Below are 23,183 nucleotides of genomic sequence, written 5' to 3'. Positions count from 1 at the left end.
AGGGACAGAAAATAGAGACAGGGACTCGTCAATCTAGGTAAAAATTTGCCCGAAATGTGCTGGAAGTCGATGAGTGACTCTTTACGATGAAACTAATTCACTTGGAGGCTGAGGTTAAATCTGATCTCGGTTGTCCCTGTGGCCTCCAATCTTTACTTTTCATGTCCAGTCTTCCACCTGTCATCTGATTCACCATTTTTCTTTCCATAATTCAAAGATACTATTTTATATTCAAACCTTTAGATAAGTGAACTATTGTATGAGAAAAAGTATCCACACAGTTTGTGTGAATAGCTTTCATCCTCCTCTCTAACCATGTCTCCAACTAACCCATCTCCTTTCCGTTTCATCCTCAGGTTGTGCCAAATTGTCATTCCCAAATGCATCAGGCTGGTTATTTGTGACCCAAGGAACCATACTATTTTCTGTCTCCCAAATATTCCTTCTGCCCCACTGCTGTCCCTCATCAACCAGAGTCCTCTTCACCTTTAAAAAGATATTTCAGATGTCATTTATTCTGGGAAACTTTCCTAACACCCTGTACACATAGAGAATTAATTACTCCTTCCTCTGTTGTACCTTTATACTCTGTATATGTTTTCATTTTGAACTTATCTCACTTAGCAATTTAATTTCTATGTATCTTTGTGTATTAGAGTAGATTATGAAACCTTTGAATCAGGGACTATTTTACTCTTTCTCTATTTGGAGCTACTAGCACAATTCCCAGCATACATGGTAGGTGCTCAATAAATCATTGGTAGGTAAATAAACATTATACAGAGCATTCTTTTAAAATATATAGTGTGTATTACATTACATTAGGGACCCTACATAGGATAGGGTCCCAACCTTTTATATTGGGGCCTTGTTGAAGTTGTAACTGAGTGCTGAAAAAGATAGATATGACACTGCAATAAGCAATGAGTAACCACTTAAATTAGCTCTAACCTGCCATATGGTATTATATTTAATATCCTTGTTCCTTCCAATAAATGACTACTTTGTGTCAAGCTGTGACCTCACCCTTGAGCTTCAAACTAGTATAGCCAACTGCACACTGGACATAGCTATAATATGTTCCACAAACACCCGCAAACATAATGTATTTAAAACCAAACTCATCATGCACTTCACTCTACTTTTCCTCCATCCCTCAGTTCTCTGTTAATGTTACTATTATCCACATAGGCATTCAATGCAAGAATCCATTCTTTCCTCTGACTCCTATATGTATTCAGTCACCAAATCCTGCCAAATTCCTCTCCTAAATATATGTCAAGTCTGTGTCTTTCTCACCATTCCCATTGTTACCATCTTACTTTAGTCTCTTGTCTCTTTCCTGGACTACTTGAAGAGCCTCCTAATTGGTCTCCCCATCCCCATTACCGCCACCTCCCTTCCCAAACCCATCCTCCACAAGCAGCTTTAGCACTCTTTCTAAATTGCAGACATGACTAGGTTACTCTCCTACTTAAGATAACCTCGGTTGGTCTAGGATAGAGTGTAGACTCCCTAACAACCTTACGAGTCCCCACATTTGCCTTCACGTACACTTCCATCCCATCTGCCCATCTCACCAAAGATGATTTGCACTTTCTAACTTTATCGTCTAGATACTGAAGAGCTGCCTTAAATATTCAATGCTGTTTCACCATCTCTGTGTCTCTATTTCTATTATTTCCTCTGCCTAAACCGCCTTTCACACCTCTTTTCACCTGGTTCAATCTCACTCATAATTCAAAACTCAATTTAGTACTAAAATCTCTTGACACTTATTTATATTAAAAATGTTTATGTGGTTTTAATTTTTAAACTATTAAACATTTTAAGCGTGAAGAAAATAACATGAGACAGCAATGTGCCCACCGTGAGATTAAAGTGTTAACATTTACTATAGATATCACACCCTGGTTTTAAAAAATAAAACATTACAAAACTTGTACATTCTCGTCCCCATTCCTTTCCACTTCCTCCCTCTCAGAGTTAGCATGTTTAAAATTTCAATGAAGTGCTAATACGTTGTATATATTGTTCTGCAAGTTTTTATTCCACATTATGTGTCTGAAATTTGTTCTTGATGATCTATGTGGATCTAATTCTACCAGCAAAGTACCAAGTTCCCACTGCTCCATAACACTTGGGGTTATTAGATATTTTAAGTTTTGGCCAATCAGATGGATATATAAGCGTAGCTCAATATTTTAATTTGTATTTTCCTAATCACTAGTGAAGATGGCATTTTTTAATTTCTTTTTATTGGCGAGTGTCGAGTATCTTTCTCTACAAATTGCCTTTTGGTCCATTTTTATTTTGTATTGGTTGTCCATTAGGTATGTTCTTGGTAATTTGAAAGATTTATATATTGTGAACACTAGACCCTTGTTGGTTAAATAGGTCACAAATATCATCTCCCAATTTGTGGCTTGTCTTTTCACTTTGCTTGGTATACCATTTGTCATAGAGAAGTTGCCAATTTTAATGTACTAAAATTTATCACTCTTCCCTTTATGTGATGTATTTTTACAGTTTATTTAAGAAATTCTTCCCTACTCTAATACCATAAAGATAATTTTTCTATATTTTCTTCCGAAAGTATTAGTTTTTCTCTTCACATTTAGGCCTTTAATTTATTTGCAACTTTTTGTGTGTGTGTGTGAGGAAGATTGGCCCTGAGCTAACATCTGTTACCAATCTTCCTCTTTTGCTTGAGGAAGATTGTTGCTGAGCTAACATCTGTGCCAATCTTCCCTATTTTGTATGTGGGACACTGCCACAGCATGGCTTGATGAGCTATGTGTAGGTCTGTGCCCAGGATCCAAACCCATGAACCCTAGGCCACCAAAGCAGAGCATGTGAACTTAACCACTACACCACCGGGCCGGCCCCTGCAACTTAGTTTTTGTACTATATATGATCAATATTTATTTTTTTCACATGAATATATGATTAATTATTCCAGCAACATTTATTAGTCTCGTTTCCCCACTAATTTATAATTCTCCCTCTTTTACATGTAAAAGACGTTTTTCCAAACTCTCTGTCCTGTTCCATCAGCTTATGTGCCTATGCCTGTGCCGATGTCACATTGTTCTAATCACTATAACTTAATATTAAGTTTTAATATCTGATAACACAGGTCCTCTTTTTTCTTTTTCAACAGTATCTTGCTGTTCTTATTACTCAATTCTTCCATATGAATTTTAGATTCAACTTGTTGAGGTTCACAAACAATCTATTGGGATTTTTTTAATTGTCTTGAATTTAAAGATTAATTTGGGGAGAATTGGCATCTTTGTAAGTATTATAATCCATGAACATTGTTTTTACCTTTCTTTAGGTCTCATTTTGTGTCTTTCAATAAAGTTTCGTGATTTTCTTCAAGAAAGTCTTGACACATCTTGTTAAAGTTATCTCTAAGTAGTTTAAGTTGCTAGTTTCATAAATTGTATTCCTTTTTAAAAAGTACTTTATCTAATTTTAGTTGATGCTATGTAGCAACATTACTCATTTTGGTGTCTTGATCTTACGTTCAGCCATGGTGCTGAATTATAAGTTCTAATATATAACCAGTAGATTCTTTTGAATTTTTACGTATAAGATTGTATCATCTGCATATGACAATTTTATTCTTCTTTCTCATCCTTATACCTTTATATCTTCTTGAGTCACTTTTTCATAAGTTATGATTTCATGGGAACTCATCTATTCCATCATCCAGATGTTCAATTTTATTGTCAAACAATGTTCATAGGCTTCTCTTACGTGTTTTATAAATCTCTACTATATCTGTGATTGTTTCTTCCTAATATTTCTAATATTCTTTAATTGTGGCCTCTATGTTTTACTTTTTTATCATCCATCCTGCCAGAGTTTTTTCTTTACTCATCTTTCAAATAATACTCTTTTGTCTTACTAATCTCTCTAATGGTTGGTTAGTTGGTTGATTTTCCAGTCATTAATTTCTACTTGTCTGCTTCCTACTGCAGCTATTTTTATTATGCCCCTTCTACTTTCTTAGAGTTGACTCAGGTTTTTTTAGTATTCTAATATACTTGTGGCTTTTTAAGTCATCATATTATTTTTATCGAAATATACTGCAGACTACATGATCTGGATGATACTGATTTCTCATTGTTCATTGACTTTCACATTTTTGTCAAGTATGTGGCTAGTTTTTAAAATATTCTTTGTGGCTAGTAATAAAAATACATATTCTCTGGTTATTGGGTACAGGCTAGGAATCTACTAATAATATACTTTATTCTCCATTGCATTATAAGCTTTTCTACGACAAAAACTACGTCTTAGTAATTTTTACATACTTGGAGCATTGAAAGCATCCAATGCTTGGAACATTTACCTACTTGGAACGTTGAACAGATCTAATGAACTAGAAAGAAATGAACTGGAAAATGAGATTTCAACCTCCTGTGTTCAATAAAGATTCTATTTTTCCTTTTTAAAAATAAGTACATTAACCTTTATCTTTCTTAAGAAATTTCAGTCAATTTCCTGAAACTTGGTTTTATATATATATAAACACACAGAAAGAGAGAGGAGTAAATAAATATCCACACTGCGTGTTATTCACCCATCCTCTCTTAAGCCTTTTTGTTCCCAAAATTACATGCAGCAATCCATGGATAAATGCATTGGCTTTCCAGCCGATGGATCCTTTATCCTTTATTCCTCAGATTTTAATTCAATAGTAAAATAAAAATCCTATGTTCATCAGAGATGAATGCATTTTATGATAGTGTGGTCTCTGAATAAATAGTCTATGCCTATTTGTAGAGCTGATACATGGTCATAATGGAGTAAATTGTTTTATGTGATAAACCAAGATAATGAATGATAAACTTTAATTAGGCAGTGATTCAGTTTTAAGTCTTATCGTTGATTTGTCATAGCTTCAGAGAGACTGACACTACAATTTAAGGACTTTAGTGAAAATGAATTAATGTGAAAGCTCTTCCTAGTTCTGCAGCAATTAAATGATTTTTCTCTCATCCCCTAAAACTTATTTCTATACAAGAGTGGATTTGAACAGTATCACTGTGGGCAGAATCACTATTGTTAGTTGTAATGAAAAGCAATCAGAGTTGAAGGCATTATCCTGTGTTTTACTGACTCGCCAATTATTCCACCTCCTCCCCAACTGCATGCAAAACCCTGAAGACAAATAATATCCTCAACTTTCAATAAAGAGAGAGAGTTGCTCTCAAACACACTAGAGAAAGCAGATATGAGTAACCAGTTAAATGATAAAAATCTTTAAAATTTTGAGCATATTAAGAGAAGAATAAAGACTCTTGTAGCCTGTATATAAATGCTTAGGGAAGTCTATTTTGGGATGCCTCATGTGGGTTGGGGAGAATATTCTACCATGCATTTGTTCCCAGTTAGCAATATATATGCTCTTTGGTATTTGGCAAATCATTAGACCATTTGTTTAGAGTAAAGCTTATTAGTTTGCCCTATTAAATGCTTCACTTTCAACGCTCTTAATGTGTTATTTATCTGAAAACCACTAGAACTTCCCTCATTATAAGACTACTTTCCCTCCCTACAGAATGTACTTCTGCCAAAGTGTTAATAAACTGAGGACTGGCTCCCTCTATTTCTGTTGAAGAATCTGATGGCCACAAAAACCAAGTCAATTCTGCCACCTTCTCAGCCTGATGCCAAGACTTTTAACTCTTTCTAATGTCTTCATTAGGAAATAAAATCAACAATTCTTATGTGTGTTACCAGCACTTACTCCGTGGGGGGTAGATCTTACAACCTGGTAATATTTCTAAATATAAGGAAGAAAGGAACTACTTCCACCCCCTCATCCTTCTGAAGTCTGTGTTGGGCTCTGTCACCTAGACTAACAAACTTTTCTAGAGTCACAGCAGAGCCTTTTCTAAACTGAGTGATTAACTTGTCTTCTGTGTCCCTGTAAATCCTAGGGAACAGAACAAAATTGTAGAAGAACAAAATTGACCTGGTAATGAAGCCATGTGAGTCCTCTCTTCTCTGAGGCAGAATTCTCTCCCAGCTTCAGTGTAAACTCCTTGAAAACAAGAACTGCTGCCCCTTACAGTGTTTCTAGATCCACAATAGCCACTATTGAAGCGCAGGCATAGTAAGTGCTCGATAAAACGATTGATTGATAACGAGGGAAAAATTCACTGGTCAGATATGAAGTAAGGTTATTAAACTGTCCATTTCACACAATAGTGACTCAATATGTTTGAAGCAGAGAGAAAAGGCGGGAGGGAATCAGTGTCATTCTAACTCATATTGACTAAGTCAGATTCATTCCTCTGTGAATTAATTCATTGTTGGTTAAGGTCATAAAGACTTCTCAAAATTTTCTCTAGACGTGTCCCTAAGGAAGCATCAGTTGCATGACTGTCTTGAATTATTGATTACTTTACCTGCATTTGGTTTTTCTCTTTAAAATGCCCCTTAATAGACAGTCTTGCAGGAGACCCTTAGCTCTTCTTGCTTAGGTACCTACTGAGTTCTCGGCCCCCTTCCCTAGAGTGGTTTAGAGGTAAAATAAACCATTCCAGTCTGTTTGTTCTTTTTTCTTTCTCTCTCCTTAAGATTGACTGACCAGTACAGTTTCTCCCAAATTTACTAAACTAATTGCTGGATTCTTTTGCTTTCGGCTATACAATAGATTGCCCCTCTGAAACCTTCCCCTAATCAATACTTCCTACTCTTAGTGTTGCCCCATTTACCAACTATCCTTGGGGAATGTGAGTTTATACACAAAATAATTTTCCAAAATAATATTACAGTTTATCCTTTTATATATCAACATTTTTATTTCATTTGAATCATTATGAATGGAAATTATTCCAAAAACGTTTCATATGTCTTTATTTTCTTTGAATGAGTGCAATTAATGCAATTTAACTTTTCCAGGTTGCCTTGAGTTCATCATGGATTGTGTTATTGAGTTTTTTTAGTGTGTATAGCCGCTTGTCTCTACATAAATTAAGAACAGAAGACTGGAAGAGTTCTGGTGTTAACTTTGTAGTTTGCCTATCACCTCCTCTATTACAGAGAGAATTACAGTTATAATTTCTTCATGCTGACAGTCTGTCTATTTTGAGTAGCCCCTCTTCCTTCTCATAGCTATCAGATGAACTATATATAAAGAATACAAAGCTTCTGAACTATGCTTATAGCACTCGTTGTCAGTATACTAAATTCAGAAATAAAGAACTTTATTACCTGAGCATTGTACTCAAAGTTCCATGAAGTTGATACTATCTAAAGTTTGACCAAAGGTAATTATATAACAGATGCAATTTACCATGCCCCTGTTAGAATGCTACATCATCCATCTTGAGTGTGCATTTAACTCAGGGTTCCAGAGAGTTGGGGTTGTTTGTATCTGAACTGGAGAGTCTTTGTGGAACAAATGCAAATATATAATGCTCTGTTATAAACGCTTCATTGCTGATCTTGGGTAGCTAGAACTTATATCTCAAAGTAGTTTAAATTTGATTTGATTTAGATTTGATGGAGGCAGCTTAATATAGGTAAAATGTGGTAGTGTTTGGAATAAGGTTGGACTGGTTTCAAATCCCAGCTAGCCTCTGAGCCTCCATTTCTTCATTAGTTAAATAGAAAAAATAAACCACCTTATAAAGCCATTGTGAAGACGAAATAAAGCAAAGTGCTTATAACACTTTCTCAATAAACTCCATTCTTCCTGCCCCAAAATCTAATCCAATTTATTAGATATACAAATAACCTGCCTGCTTTCTCAAAATTGAAAAAAAAAATTATAAAAATTGGTATCACAATTAAAATATCAGACGTAAGTATTAAATCTCATAAATACTTTTTCCCTTTATTTTATGTAAAATATGACATTAAGGTTTTTATCTTTTATCAGCATATGGCACCAGTGTCACAGAGTAAACCATTTGGGATTTCACTATCTGTGAAATTCAGAAAACAAGCGTTTCAGCAGGCACTACCTGTAACTATTATCATGAGGACTGATTTATATAAAAATTTATAAGTAATAAACATAAATTTTAATGCATTTGAGAGAACACTAAATCATTCAGGTTTGGTATTTGCAGAAAGTCTTTTATATCATATTTGTATGGAAAGAGATAGTTACCTTTTTCATCTTAGAAAATGTAATTTGATATTAAAGCCTCTGTACTAAATCTATGTTTGTAAAGTGTTTTAGTTCATTGCTTCAAGGTATTGATTCAAAAATATAATTAGATGCAATTTAACAAACACTTGCTAGTTTCCATTGTTTTCCTAGGTCTGATCTAGATACTATCAGGAATATCAAGAAATTGAATGTCAATTGACAAATCTGACTCTCTGACTCCATCCTCCTATCTTTCCAGATCTCTCCCTTTTATACAACTCCAACCATCCTTTGACCTCATCAGAACCACCAGTCTCTTAACACCATCACTTTCTCATGAATTCCCCCAGCGTTGATGTTTTCTCTACCCTCTTTGCATGGCTTGAATTCTATGGTCAATCATCAAATGACCCCTCAATACCCTTGCTCCTCTCTCATGTCACTGTGTTTGCTCAGTAAAATCACAATCCTGGCTGAATTCAATTCTCTACCTACTGCTGAAAAGATTTGGAAAGAACACTCAATTCCACTGATTGATATCACTTTAAATTCATAATTGCAAATCTGAAGTGCGGCCTTAATGCTTCCCAACAATCTTGTTATACTTCCTTCGTCCATTGACTCTCCTTCTCTTCTGGTGACTACTTCACACGTTCTCCTCTGTCTTCAAACCTCCCACACCTCCTCTCCCATCTTCATGGCTATTGATCCTACTCCACTGAGAAAATTAAAGATCTCAGAAAATGACTTTCACAGACTGTCACCATCACATCTACCAGCATCTGCACCTCTATTCTCTGATTCCTGCCTGTTAGTAGAGATGAATTATTCCTGTTTCTCTCTAAAGCCAGTCTCTCCACTGGATAACCATCCTCTCTTGCCTACTCACAGATGTCACTCTAGCAATTCTCTTCAGCCTCTACTACATCATCAAGATTTTCCTGTCTATTTGTTTATTCTAATCAGCTTACACACACGCTGTTATTTCATCCATTCCAAAGAAAACTTCTTGGCTCCTCTTCCCCTAATAAGCCCCCACCCGCTTCCAGCAAAAGCTTTAGACAGAGTTGTCTATATTCTCTATCTACAACGCCTTTCCTCTCATCATCTCTTAAACCCACTCCAGTCTTTAAGCCCACTACTCAACCAAAATCATTCCAGTCAAGGTGGCACTTATCTCCTCATTACTAAATTCAAAGGCAATTTGTGGTCATCATCTTACTTCATCTTTCAGCATCATTTGAAACAGTTGATCACTTCTTCCTTTGACTTCTAGGAATCAATACTCTCTTATTTTTTCTCCCATCTCACTGACTGATCTTGTTCAGTCTCCTATGTTGATTCTTTCTCTTCTCCCCATTCTCATTTTGGAGGACTTCATGTTCAGTCCTTGGTCCTCTTTTCTTCATTATCTACACTTACATCATTGGTGCTCACATTTTGTCTCATGGTTTAAATACTATATATATAATAATGAATCCCCAGTTTTTTAATCTAAAGTCTAGACCTCTGTCCTAAACCTTTCGTTCATATCCAAATACCTACCTGACATCTCCTCTTAGAAGTCTAACAGATACCTCAAATTACACATGTCGAAAAGTGAACTCTTTGCCTTCTTTCCAAAACCTATTTCACGTATTGCTTTTCCCATCTAAGTTGAAGGCAACCTCTTCATTCAAGTTTCTCAGGGCAACAAACCTGGAATCATCCTTGATTTCCTTCTATCTGTCACACTCCACATTTGATCGGTCAGGAAGTTCTATTGGTCTTATAATCAAAATACATCCAGATTCCATTCACTTCTCACTCTCTCCACTACTCCCATCCTGATGCAAGCCACCATCAATTCTCTTCATGGTTTACGACAATAGCCTCTAACTGGCCTCCCTCTTAGAAAGTCCACACCACTCAGGAGCCAGAGCGATCCTCTTGAAGTACAAATCAGACCATATCACACTTATGTCCTTCAATGTCTCTCTGTTTCATTCAGAGTAAAAACCACAGTCCTTCCAATGGCCTGAGAGGCCCCATATGAGTTGACAACCCCATCTCCCCCACCACACATACCCCTATTACCTCTCTGACCCAATTTTTTGCTACCCTTCTCTTCCTCGCTGTGTTGTAGCCACAATGGCCTCCTTGCTATTCCTGGAATACGCCAAGTGTACTTAAGCCTTATAGCATCTTCACTGTCTATTCCCTCTGCCTGAAATGCTCTTACTTTCCACCCTCAGACATCCAGACATCGGTATCCTTATCTCTCTCACCTTTAAGTTTTTGCTCAAATGCCATCTTCCCAATCAATGAGGCTTACCCTAATCACCCTAGTTAAATTTGAAATCCCCATTTCTGATCCATCTTTATTCTGCTCTAATTATCTTTTTCCTTAGCACATCTAATTGCTGAAATACTACATAATTTTATATATTTTATACTTATATTAACTATCTCTATGGTTTATTGTATATATTCCTCTGCTAGAATATAAGCTCCACAAATGAAGAGAATGTATCCATTTTCTTCACATTGTATCCTCAATGTTTAGTACAGTTCCCAACACAGAGTAGACACTTGATAAATATTTCTTGAATGTGTTAATTACGCTTCCCTTTCAGGGACCTTATAATTAAAGTTAGCTACTCAAATATCAGAGAATCGTACAAGACAAGATGATAAAGCAGTGATTCTTCAACTTATAACCACATGCTGTGTCTCATTATTTTTCAGTCTTGTTTAATTTCAGACAGAATACAACCTAAAATATTAGACATTAAAAGGAGAGAGCCATATGAACTGAAATAGTTGAATAAATTTTCATGCAGATGATAGAATTTAGATGTATTTACATGGATGATATTTATACTGAGGATGCAGGTGAGAGAGTGGATGTGGGCAGGTAAAAATATAACACATTAAATGAATATATTCAGAAAGTGAGATTAAAAGACAGCTTGTATGTTATAGAAATGTCTTACACTCAGGTTTGCCTTTCAAGAATCTTCCATTTATGCTCATAAGGATCAATGTTGCTATTGCTGTTGTTAAGCTCTATATTTGATAATGACAGCATTGTTTGCTACATTTAGATTCCAAATGTATCTATCGCATTGGGAAAAACATTTGCTTTCATACTTTAATGTCAATTTAAAACAACTTCAAGCTTAACCCAACATTTTTTTTTTTTTTTTTTTTTGTGAGGAGGACCAGCCCTGAGCTAACATCCAATGCCGATCCTCCTCTTTTTTGCTGAGGAAGACTGGCTCTGGGCTAACATCCATGCCCATCTTCCTCCACTTTATATGAGACGCCGCCACAGCATGGCTTAACAAGCGGTGCGTCGGTGCGCACCCGGGATCCGAACCGGCAAACCCCGGGCCGCCACAGCGGAAAGTGCGCACTTAACCGCTTGCGCCACCGGACTGGCCCCTTAACCCAACATTTTAATGACACTTTAGTTTTGGTTTTCATTTTGACACCAGTAATCTTTTTGTAATAATTAAATAAAGTTTACAACTATATTGTTTACAGATTTAAGATCCTTCTGTCAAGACTTGGTTGTCTACATTAGTAAGAGACAGGGTAGTCTAAATAAAAGCAATTAACTGCATGTACTAAAACCTAAATATAGCCATGACTTTCAACTTCTCCCATGCTAGGTAGGAAAGATCCATATTTGACTGATTTCAGGATTCACTCCTTTCCCTTCTCTACACACCCTCTGGTGGAAGGATGAATGAGCTGTGAAAGGGTCAAACGGAGGCAGCATGAAAGAGAACAAGAATGAATAACCCACAAAGTGGATTCGTTCTTGAATAATTGAAAGTTGAGCAGACACTTTTTCAAACTAATTTTTTTAAAAAGGGAAGGGCAAAGAAAACAATTAATTAATCAGATAAAGTAGTCTATTACATCTTTTCTGCTTCAAGCTATTAATATTCTGTTAATGCTATTTTGATTAATTCCATTGCTTTAAAATCTTTGTTTCTGCTTTAATTTCTGAACACAGAAATGTCATTTCTCATTTCGCAGTATTTCTGTGAATATGTTCAAAATACATTTTTTGGTATAGTTACTGAAGAGAACATATAGGAAAATATTACCACAGTGTTCTCTAATTTGGAGAGTAAACTTTTATTGATGTCATCTGCTATTTATGACGAGGGCAATAGTCCATTTTTTTAAACTAAATATACCATTTTGCCCATAAAACACAGTGTTTCCCATGTAATTATTTTAGATTACAGTCCTTATTGGTTGTCCAGCCTAGGTTTGAATCTAGTCTAAATATAAAGAGCTTAAATCTCCAGGGATTCCTAAAAGAAGTGAACTCTCTTAGAAGAGAGCTCCTTACAGGCCTGTGTGAGAAAGTTTATGTGATGTCTCAACTAAAAAATAAGGATTAGAACTTGAATTGTAATGGTCTACAAATGTTTGACCCTATTTCCCACAGTAATCACAAGTAAAAATGGTTGGAATAAGATACACTATTAAAGTGAAGGATGTTTATCCCTCTATTTCTGGACGAATAAATTTGAAAATCAAAACAAAGTTCATCTTAGAAAATATGTGTACCTTTTTTATAAATTGAAAATGCTATGTTTCAGAGGACAAAGACTGGTTAATAAAAGTGTGGGTTCTATAATCAAATCTCACATAATTTTAATAGGAAGTAACATAAAAGAGTAAAAAGGAACAAAAGATATGGTGTTAAAAAATCAATTAAATTCCATCTATATCCATTCCTATAAACAGCCATTAGGTATTTAAATAAGTCACCTAATATTTGAGAATATGTGGTTCTTCATTCATAAAATGAAAATAATATTGCCTAATATATGTTCCTCACAGGATTATTAAAAGAATTATATTATTTTACACAGTGGCATAGAGAAGTGTAAGTTACCTTACCTCTTGTTAATACTTGAATTTTACCTAGTATTTATTTGGCACTTATTAAGTACCAGACATGATACTAAGTGCTTTACTTTCGTACTATCTAATACTCAGATCAACCCTTGGAATTAGGCAAGAAATAAGTAAGTGGTACTCAAAAGTTACAATATCTGCCTAAGATTATGTGACTAGTTAAGTGACAACACTGGGTTTCGGTCACCCTTCCAACCTGTGCTTTTAACTACTATGCTGTACTAAACTCTCCATATTTAGATTGAACTGCGAGTTGAAGATACACTCTAAGAATTTTTCCTAAACTCTAGGATCCATATATTAGCATATATGGTGAAGTTCCCCGACAACCTATTTTTCCAAATGTATTTCAACTTTCATAAGCAAATTAAGATAGCTATGAAAACCTCATCAAAAACACAAAAATATTGCTCAGCCTAAACTAGTTATATATATTTATTTATATATTTATATGCTAATATATAAATATATACTTATACATACATATTATAAATATTTATTTATTTATAATTTACTTCCCATTTGCAAGAGCATTTATCTCAGCTACTGTATTGATTAGATATTGGAATATTCTCTCAGCACACTCATTTCTACCTCTTTGCTGTGTTCTCTTAGGTAGATAAATTTTACAAATGTATACCTCACACCAGCTCATTTTCACATGATATTTGGTTCCTTTGTTGACTGACACCATCTGCTTCTATTTATTTCTAATAATTACAGATGACGTTTATGCAGCACTTTGTGCCAATTACTTTAGCTGCTTTCTCTCTTTCACCCCTCACTATGACTCTCCTTTAAAACCATTCCCAAAATCACCATTTTTCAGAGTAGGAAACTAAGACATTGAACATGTAAATGACTTGCCTAGGGTTGCCCAACCACTGAGGGATAAAGTTGGGATTCTATCTTAATCCAATAAACTCTGCTCTGAACAATTTTAAGTTTAAACTGTAAACAACATAATACAAATTTTTAAACAAATAATGTAGTAGCATTTTCACCACAGCAGGGAATTCCATTTTCAGCAGAAGATAAAGAGATACGGTCTTTTCCTTAAAATTGGATTTTAATTTGCTTCTGCTTCCATGTCTCGGTTTACACATAATTTAAGGGAAAATCATCCTAAGGTAGGCACCTGCAGAGATAAGGCATCAGGCACACCAGCATGGAATGAGCCTAGACTGGTGACTGAACCGAAAAAGCAGAAGGCGGAAAAGAAGAAGCTTTATGCGCGTGTTGGTTGCGGATTTCCGAAGTAAACGTGATTTCTAAGGGGAAATGTTGAGGACGGCTCAAGTGTTACTTTATTGACTTCTTTGTCGTTTTGTTAACAACTAGCCAATGAGGGCAGCTCTGGGTGCTATGGCCTTTCCAAAAAAGAGAATTGGCCTTTCTCCTTCAGTTCATACATAATGGAACTCCTACACTTCCTTGGGTTCTTATTAAGAAGCCAAAATACCTCAGCAATAATTTTAGGACAGCGTAGTTTCTGATGAAATGCCACATGGGGAGAAAGGGAGTGAGAAGCGTCTCCATACCCTCTTTTGTACCATTCCTTTGCAGTGACTGAACAACCTGTCTTGGTTTGTCTGTGCTCTTGCTGCTTCACTGGGCTTTGAGGTCCTATGGACAGGGTGGTCTAGGTCAACAGAATCTAGGAAGGTGGAGAGTTTTCTTTCTTGAGTGCCTATCATCAAATGTTGAACTAAATCCTACCATAAAATGTTCCTTATCTTTCTGTCAGATATGAAGTACTCGGCAGAACTAGTACTTTATAGAAATTTTTACATCCTTAATAATAGTTTAAAAATTGAGAGCAGGTATTACTGCAAGCATATAGGAATGGCTTCATATGGCTGTTTTCTCTTCTGACTTCACAGGGCCCACTATCTTTGATTCATTTGTGTCAATTGATTGAAATGTCCTCCACATTTTTATTCGTCTGACCCTCACATTCATGGGTTAGATTTGTGGCTTACTGATTTTCAGTAAGAAAAACTTGTGTCACATACCCAATAGCACAGCTGAGACAGCAGATGAGCAGCTCTCCAAGGGCCATCATCCAGGCTTGCTACCTTGAGGCTCCAGAGAGGACCCGGGAAGGGCTGCTCACCTCTTCACTCTTTCAGGCAAAGGCAGAGCTACACACTGTGCCAACAAGGAAGAAGTGCTGAAAACTCTTTAGAGCCCTATATTAGTTTGGGAATATTTATTGGTTTTGTGATTTTTCCTTAGATATTTTTCAGCTGTAGGTGTTCAATCTTTTTAGTCTTATAAAATGAAAGAAGCAAAGATTTTCTCTTCTATTTTCTAATATCTGCTGATTTCCCCTTCCTCCAGTAGCAGCACTATAATAACTAAATAAACCCAAACTATTTTTATTTCTTTAGTGCATTAGCATGCCAAATGTACAATTATCCTCAATTTTATACCCAATTTCCATTTATTACTATCAAAAAATATTGACATTCAAATTTTATTTTTAAAATATATGTATATATGATATTAACATATTATTTTAAGTTATTATTCTCACTTAAATGATTATTCTAATGATGGTTACACTGTGTATTGTTTCAGAGTTTTAATTAATTATTCTTAATATTAGAACTATAGTTTAGAGAATTTTTGCTGGATCATTTTCATGTATTTTTTTATTTATTTCTTTTTTAACATTTTAGGTGTACAAGAATTTCCAGAAAACATAAAGTGCTGTAAGTGTTTAACAATTATTGAAGCCAGTGTCAATCCCATTTCTAAGTAAGTATAAGTGATTACATTTTATTTATATTTGTGTTTCCATTGAATAATAATTTACCAAGATAAAAGAAATTCACATAATAAGTGAATTTTAAATGTTAAAATTCAGTTTAATAGAATGATGACACAGGAACAATAAAATCAGAATAATTCAACAATATATGACGAAAAGCATTGCTGAGTAAAATGAAGGCCTAACTGGCCCAAGACGGCATTAGTTAGAAGCAAACTGCACCTTTATTTTTCTGTGGCTCTCAGGCAACATTCCATGGAAGAGAGCCCAAACTAAGGAAACACTTATTAGTTATGGTCATGGTAGAAAATTAGCATCAAGGATCTGATGAAAGTTTGAGTGCAAGGGTTTAAGGTATTCATAGATACAGGAAAATAGCTAACCATGTAGTTCAACCTGAAAAAGGAATTAAGTATGACCAGGAATAGGGAGTATCTGTGTACCAGAGATTATAAGAGCAAAAAGACAATCCTATGAAGATAGCAGAATGGAAGACATTGGTGGTAAAGATGCTGTGATCAGAGAAAGGGTATTTGAAGTTAACGATCTGTTAGGAGAGAAATGCCATGGGGAAATGCGACCCAGCATGTCTGTGTTGGCAAATTATGATTACGGCATAGTGATCAAGGGTGCTGTGGAATCAAGTAGGTCAAGAAACCATGAAGTGAGTGGACTGAATGAGTCATGAACCTGAATGTTAAAGTCACTTAACAATGGAAGTGGAAATAAAATCCAGAAAGGCAATTGACAGTAGAAGAAGAAGTTGAAACAAATCAGTGGTGTTGGGATGCAGATAATGAGCTGTAAAGTAAGACTGGCATTTTAATTAGACCAAAACTGACAGCAAGATTTGAGAAAAATATTTCAGTCCTTTGTCCACATGAAGCTGGGGAGACTGGGAGAAACTGAAGCCAATTGGGAAGGCGTTTAATGAATACAATGTTTCCAGAAGAAGACAAAAGGAAGATTATCAAAGGGAATTTAAAGGGAAATTTTTCACCAGTAGAGTTGAGAGGGAGTAGTCAGCATGGTTTCTCTATGCACCATGCTAAGAGGCTGTAGGTGAGACTAGGATTGGAGTAGAATATGAAAGAATGAGGTAGAGGTTTACACGGAGACCTTTACAGTAAAAGGTTTGTGAAATAATTTGATGCCTTTAGTAGAAAGTGTGGAACATTAAGCAATAAAATGTGTTTGAAAGATACAACTTTTCTACCTCAAAAGCGGGGGGGGGGGGGCACCCTGTGAAAAATGTTTTCCAAAACTCTTAGAGGAAAATGCAATTTTCTCAACAAAGAAATAGATGTTGTTAACGTCTCAGGTCAAGATTACAGCCATGTCCTTGATTTGAGTCATAATCCAGGGAAGATGATGAATTGTTTTTTTTCTAATTCTTTCATTGTAATAGCTCATCTTGTTTAGGAATCATGGTAAGTAAGGCTTTTAGGAGTAGAAGTCAGATGACAAATTACATCTTTAAGAAGCTTAAAGTATATGGTTTTATTGGCTATGTCTCTGAATTCTTTTCATATATTCAACTTTTTAAAAGATGAATGAATATGAGCTATTTCATCCAAAAATGCTGAACACTAAAAACATTGAACAGTTTGGGAATTCATAAAAAATTATTTGTTGGAAAAGTCAATTTAAATAGTATACTAACTTTAAATTCAAATTTTTTTAAAGATATCATTTACATACAATAAAATTCACTCCTTTAGGTGGTATGGCTCAGTGAATTTTGAGAAATGTATACAGTTGTGGAACCACTATAATCAAGATATAGAATATTTTCATCACCCTAAAAAGTTCTCTCAGCCCAGTCATCCACTGATCTGATTTCTATCCCCGTAGTTTTGCCTTTTGCAAAATGTCATATAAATGGTATCATACTTTTGTGTCTGACTTCTTTTACTTAACACAGTGATTCTGCTTTTTATCCATGTTGTTTCAAGAATCAATACTACATTCCCTTTTATTTCTATGTAGTATTCCATTGTTTAGGTGTACCACAATTTGTTTATCTATTCTTCAGTTAATAGACATTTATGTTGTTTCCAGTTAGGGGCTATTATGAATAAAGCTGGTATAAATATTTACATACAAGGGTTTGTGTAAGCATATGTTTTCACTTCTATTGGATAAACACCTAGGAGTGGTTTCCTAGGTAATATAGTATGTGTATGTTTAACCTTATAAGAAATTTCCAAACTGTTTTCCAAAATAGCTACTCCACTGAGCATTCCCACCAGCAATTTATTAGTTTCTGTTTTTCCTCATCTTTGTCAGAATTTGGTACTCTTAGTTATTTATTTTTTCTATTTTAACTAGTCTAGTAGGTGTGGTATATCATTGTGGTATCTCACTGTAGTTTTAATTTATGTTTTTAATGTCAAGTTAGCATCTTTTCATGAACTTCTTTACAATCTGTATTGCTTCTTTAATAAAAGTGCAAATCTTTTGTTCGTTTTCGTTGACTTGTCTTTTTATTATTAAATTATAAGAATTCTTTATATATTCTGGCTAAGTCCTGTATCACATATTTGTTTGCAAATATTTGCTCCTATTCTATGACTTATCTTTTCATTTTCTAAATAATGACTTTCAAAGAGAAGTTTTTAATTTTGATGAAATCCTATGTATAAATTTTTTTATGGTTTATGCTTCTTGTTCCCATCTAAAGACATCTTTGCTAAATTCATAGCCATTGTATTTACCCCTGTGCTTTCCTCTGAAACTTTTATAGTTTACATCTTACACGTAGGCCTATTTAAAGTTGATTTTTGTATACTTGAAAGGTGTGAAGGTCATGGTTCTTTTTTTTTTGCATTTAAATATCCAATTGTTTATGTGCCATTTGTTGAAAATATTATCCTTTTTATAAAACTACTTGAGTACCTTTTATATAAATCAGTTGATCTTATGTTGGATCCATTTCTGGGTTCTCTATTTTTTATGTTAATGTGTATGCCGGTTCTTACACAAATTCCATATTGTCTTAATTATTGTAGCTTTATAATAATGCATACAATCAGAGAATATGAGTCCTTCAACTTTGTTCTTCTTTATCAAAATTATTTGGGCTATTTTATGCCCTTTACTTTTCCATATAAATTTTATAATCAGTTTGCCAATTTCTACAAAAATAAAAAAGGCTTCTGGAATTTTGATAGGGATTGCGTTGAATCTGTAGATCAATTTGGGCAGAATTGACATCTGAAAATTATTGAGTATTCCTATCTCTGAGCATGCTATATCTCTATGCTTATTTGTATCTTTTAAAATTTCTTTTATCAATGTTTTATAGATTTCAGCATACAAATTTTTTACATGTTTTGTTCATTTTATTCCAAGTATTTCTTTTTTTTGTGCAATTGCAAATTATTTTTCTATTACTCAAATATTTATTGCTGGTATGTAGAAATGCAATTGACTTTTTTATATTGACCTTATATCCTGCAACCTTACTAAATTCACTTGTTAGTCTCTAGTAGATATATTGTAGATTGCGGGAGGGGGGATTTTCTATGCCGACCATCATGTCCCCTGTGAATAAAGACAGTTTTATTTCATCCTTTTCAATTTGTATGCCTTTTATTTATTTGTTTTTCTTATCTTGTTGTCCTGGCTAGGACCTCCTGTACTATGTTGAATAGAAGAGGTGAAAACAGACATTATATCTTGTTCTCAAACTTAGGGAGAAAGCATTCAGATTTTCACCATTATGTGTGACTGTTACTTGTTACATTATCAGGTTGAGGACATTTTCAATAACCCACCCTTCACTTCCTTTTGAGCACTCAGCAAAGTTTAGATTTCTACTTTCAATCTTTTCAAGGAAATATAGGCTTTCTCTATGATGTTCTTCAACAATTGTCTAGTCTCTGACCGCTACCTGGTTCCAAAGTCACTCCACATTTTTAGGAATTTATTACAGCAGAATCCTAATTCCAGATACCAAAATTTGTGTTAGTTTTCTTGTTCTTTTTTTTTTGGTGAGGAAGATCAGCCCTGAGCTAGCATCCATGCTAATCCTCCTCCTTTTACTGAGGAAGACGGGCTCTGAGCTAACATCTATTGCCAATCCTCCTCCTTTTTTTCCTCAAAGCCCCAGTAGATAGTTGTATGTCATAGTTGCACATCCTTCTAGTTGCTGTATGTGGGACTCGGCCTCAGCATGGCCAGAGAAGCGGGCCGCCCATAGTGGAGCACGTGCACTTAACCGCTAAGCCACGGGGCCGGCCCCTGTGTTAGTCTTCTAACGCTGCATAAGAAATTACCACAAACTTAGTGGCTTAAAACAACCCAGGTCTATTTTCTGTTAGTTTCTATGGGTCAGGAATCTGGGCATGATTTAGCCGGGTTCTCTGCTTCAGAGTTTCACCAGGCTACAATCGAGGCATTCATCCAGCTGTCTTCTCATCTAAAGGCTCAACTGGGGAAGAATCCACATTCAAGTTCACTCAGGTTATTGTCAGAATTTAGTTTTTTGCTGTTATAAAGCTGAGAGTCCCCAGCTTTTTGCCGGCTGTTAGGTGGAGGCCACTCTTGGTTCCTAGAGGCTGGCCGTTCCCAGTCATGTGACCCTCTCAATAGGCAGTTACAACATAGCAGCTTGTCTCTGTAAGGCCAGCAACTGAGTGAGAGTGAGCCTCCTAGCAAGATGGAGTCATATAATCTAATACAGTTATGGGAGTGACATCTCATCATATTTGTCAGATTCCATTCATTAGAAACAAGTCACAAGTCCTATCAACACTCAAGGGGAGAAGATTATACAAGAGTTTGAACGTCAGTAAGTGAGGATTAGAACCTATCCGCCACATCTTTGATATCTGGTTTGCTGAGACCTTCTATTATCAATGGTTGTTGAATTTTGTCAAAGCTTTTTTTTTAAACATCTATTGACATGATGAAATGTTTTTTCTTTTTCGGTCTGATGATTTGGTGAATTACGTTGATTGGTTTTTGAATGTCGATCCAACTTTGTATTCCAGGGATAAACCCTACTTGGTCAAAAGCATTAACTCTTTTTATAAATTAATGGCTGTGATTTGCTGATATTTTGTAAAGGATTTTCCTATCTATATTCATGAGGCATATTAGTCTGCAATTTCTTTTCTTGTAATTTCTTTGTCTGGTTTTGGTAACAGGGTAAAATTGGCCTCAAAAAATAGTTGGGAAATGTTCTCTTCTATTTTCTATGAGAAATTGCATAGAATTGGAATAATTTCTCCCCTAAATATTGGTAGAATTCGGCAGTGCAAATTCTAGGCCTGCCATCTGGGCCTGCAGTTTTCTTTATAGGAAGGTTTTTAATTACAAATTTAATTTACATAATAGTTAAAGGCTATTCAAACTACTTACATTTTCTTGAGTGATCTTTGGTAGGTCATGTTTTTCAGGAATTTGTACATTTCATATAAGTTTTCAAATTTATTGGCATCTCATTTTTCATAGTATTCTTTTATTAGTCATTTAATATCTACAGGTTCTCTAGTGCTGCTATCTTTTTCATCCGTGGTATCAGTAATTTGTGTCTTCTTTCTCATTTTGCTTGATCAGTCTCACTAGAGACTTATCAATTTTATTGCTCTTTTTCAAAAAGCCAGATTTGGGTTTCACTGATTTTTTTCCTACATATTGCTTTTCTGTTCATTTTCTTTGACCCAAGAAATCTACAACATAGTAAGTCATGAAAACCCTGGAATATAAAAGGTATAGTTTTGAGTGTTATCATCTTAGTTTTAGTTTTAGGTGTGAACATTATAGTATAGTCTGAATGCCTTAACCAAGTTGTTGGTGAAAATTATCACAGTAAAACTGAAAACAACTGCTCAATGAGAAATGCATGGGCCAATAGGTTTATTGAGAACCTATTATATCTCAGGCTTTTAGATACATTATTTCATTTTCATTTTCACAGCAACCCTATGAAATAGGTAAATCTTGCCTGCATACCTTTTTACAGATGGAAACACATGAAAATAGTATTTGAATTCCTGGATTTCTTTTACTATATTTTCACCAATTCTGAAGAAACATTTTGATTAGGATTTAAATTAAAAGATACGGTGTAGAAAATTTGAAATATTCTTAATACTCAAAAATAAGGAAATTACTAATAAATTATGGCACATCTGCTATAAGATACAAAGATTATATATATGGTAACCATATATATCTGCTCAAGTCATCCCAGTTTACACCTCTTGACGTGGCTTGATTAATAATAGCTCCCTTTTAACTCTCAAAAATGTCCTAGTTTGGGCCGGCCCCATGGCTTAGCAGTTAAGTGCGCTCGCTCCACTGCTGGCGGCCCGGGTTTGGATCCCGGGCGCACACGGACGTACCACTTCTCCTGCCATGCTGAGGCCGCGTCCCACATACAACAACTAGAAGGATGTGCAACTATGACATACAAGTATCTACTGGGGCTTTGGGGGAAAAAATAAATAAATAAATAAATAAAAATTAAAGAAAAAAAAAGTCCTAGTTTGAATGATAGATTGTGTAGTTGCTCTGATTATACAGCAAAATTGAAAGATAATTACAAAGTACGGAGAAATCATGATACAAGTTTGCAGTGATGTTAAACCAGTTAACTGGAAATTAGATTAGAAAGAAATATATGAAATGATAATAATGGTTGTGTTAAGGAGGTGGAATTATGAGCGATATTGTTCTTTTTTCTGTATTTTCCAAATATTCTGTAATATTCTTATATTAATATTATAATTTTAGCTGTATAAATTAAAATGTTTAGAAGTAAAATATCTTTCCAGTTAGAGTAGAAGATTTTACAGTGGCTTCTTAATAACAACTTATAAAATCTGTAATTTAATTTGTTATAAGTGTTCTATTATAGATCAAATGCCTGTAATATGTTTTCATTTAACTAGTAAGTAAATGCAGTTGGAAAAGAAAAATGTTGAAACAAGGATGTCTGCAACCAATCTTAATTTGCCTATTCCGACAATAAAATTAGCATTAATAAAAGTATTTAAATTAGTATCCAAGTTAATATTGAAAGATCAGAATGAAAACAGTACCAAGGAAAAGTAATATAATTGCTCCCATTTACTGAGTTCTTATAATGGTTCAGGTAATCATTTAATCATTGGAGCAACTTTGGAAGTGAATATTAGTATCATTTTACAAATAAGGAAACTGAGTCTTACAAAGATCAGGTGTAAAAGTCACAGAGACAGTAATTGAAAGAACTGTGATTCAAACCCAGGTCTTCTGACATCAATGCCCACATGCTCAACCACTAACCTTATGGGTGTCTGGATCTATCATCCTTTCTTTGTTGTTGTTTGAGTATGCCACTTTTAATTTAAGCCATTAATAAAATGA

At 34.9% G+C, this 23,183-nt stretch overlaps 1 protein-coding gene across 3 annotated transcripts in view; it reads left to right on the top strand.

The window, feature by feature from the left end:
- The window catches only part of LRRC7 (leucine rich repeat containing 7), a 302,077-nt gene that overhangs the window by 33,813 nt on the left and 245,081 nt on the right, over positions 1 to 23,183 (top strand). For all 3 annotated transcript variants that reach the window (XM_014788265.2, XM_087420219.1, XM_087420224.1), the window contains exon 3: positions 15,733 to 15,811. In XM_014788265.2, coding sequence (XP_014643751.1) covers positions 15,733 to 15,811 — 79 coding nt within the window. The remainder of the gene's footprint in view (positions 1 to 15,732; positions 15,812 to 23,183) is intronic.

The sequence above is a fragment of the Ceratotherium simum genome, chromosome 2, assembly GCF_057802395.1.
Source record: "Ceratotherium simum simum isolate JZ-2026a chromosome 2, ASM5780239v1, whole genome shotgun sequence".
Lineage (NCBI taxonomy): Eukaryota > Metazoa > Chordata > Mammalia > Perissodactyla > Rhinocerotidae > Ceratotherium > Ceratotherium simum.
The sequence above is the reverse complement of the archived record's forward strand: the minus strand, read 5'-3'. Positions and strand labels throughout refer to the sequence as shown.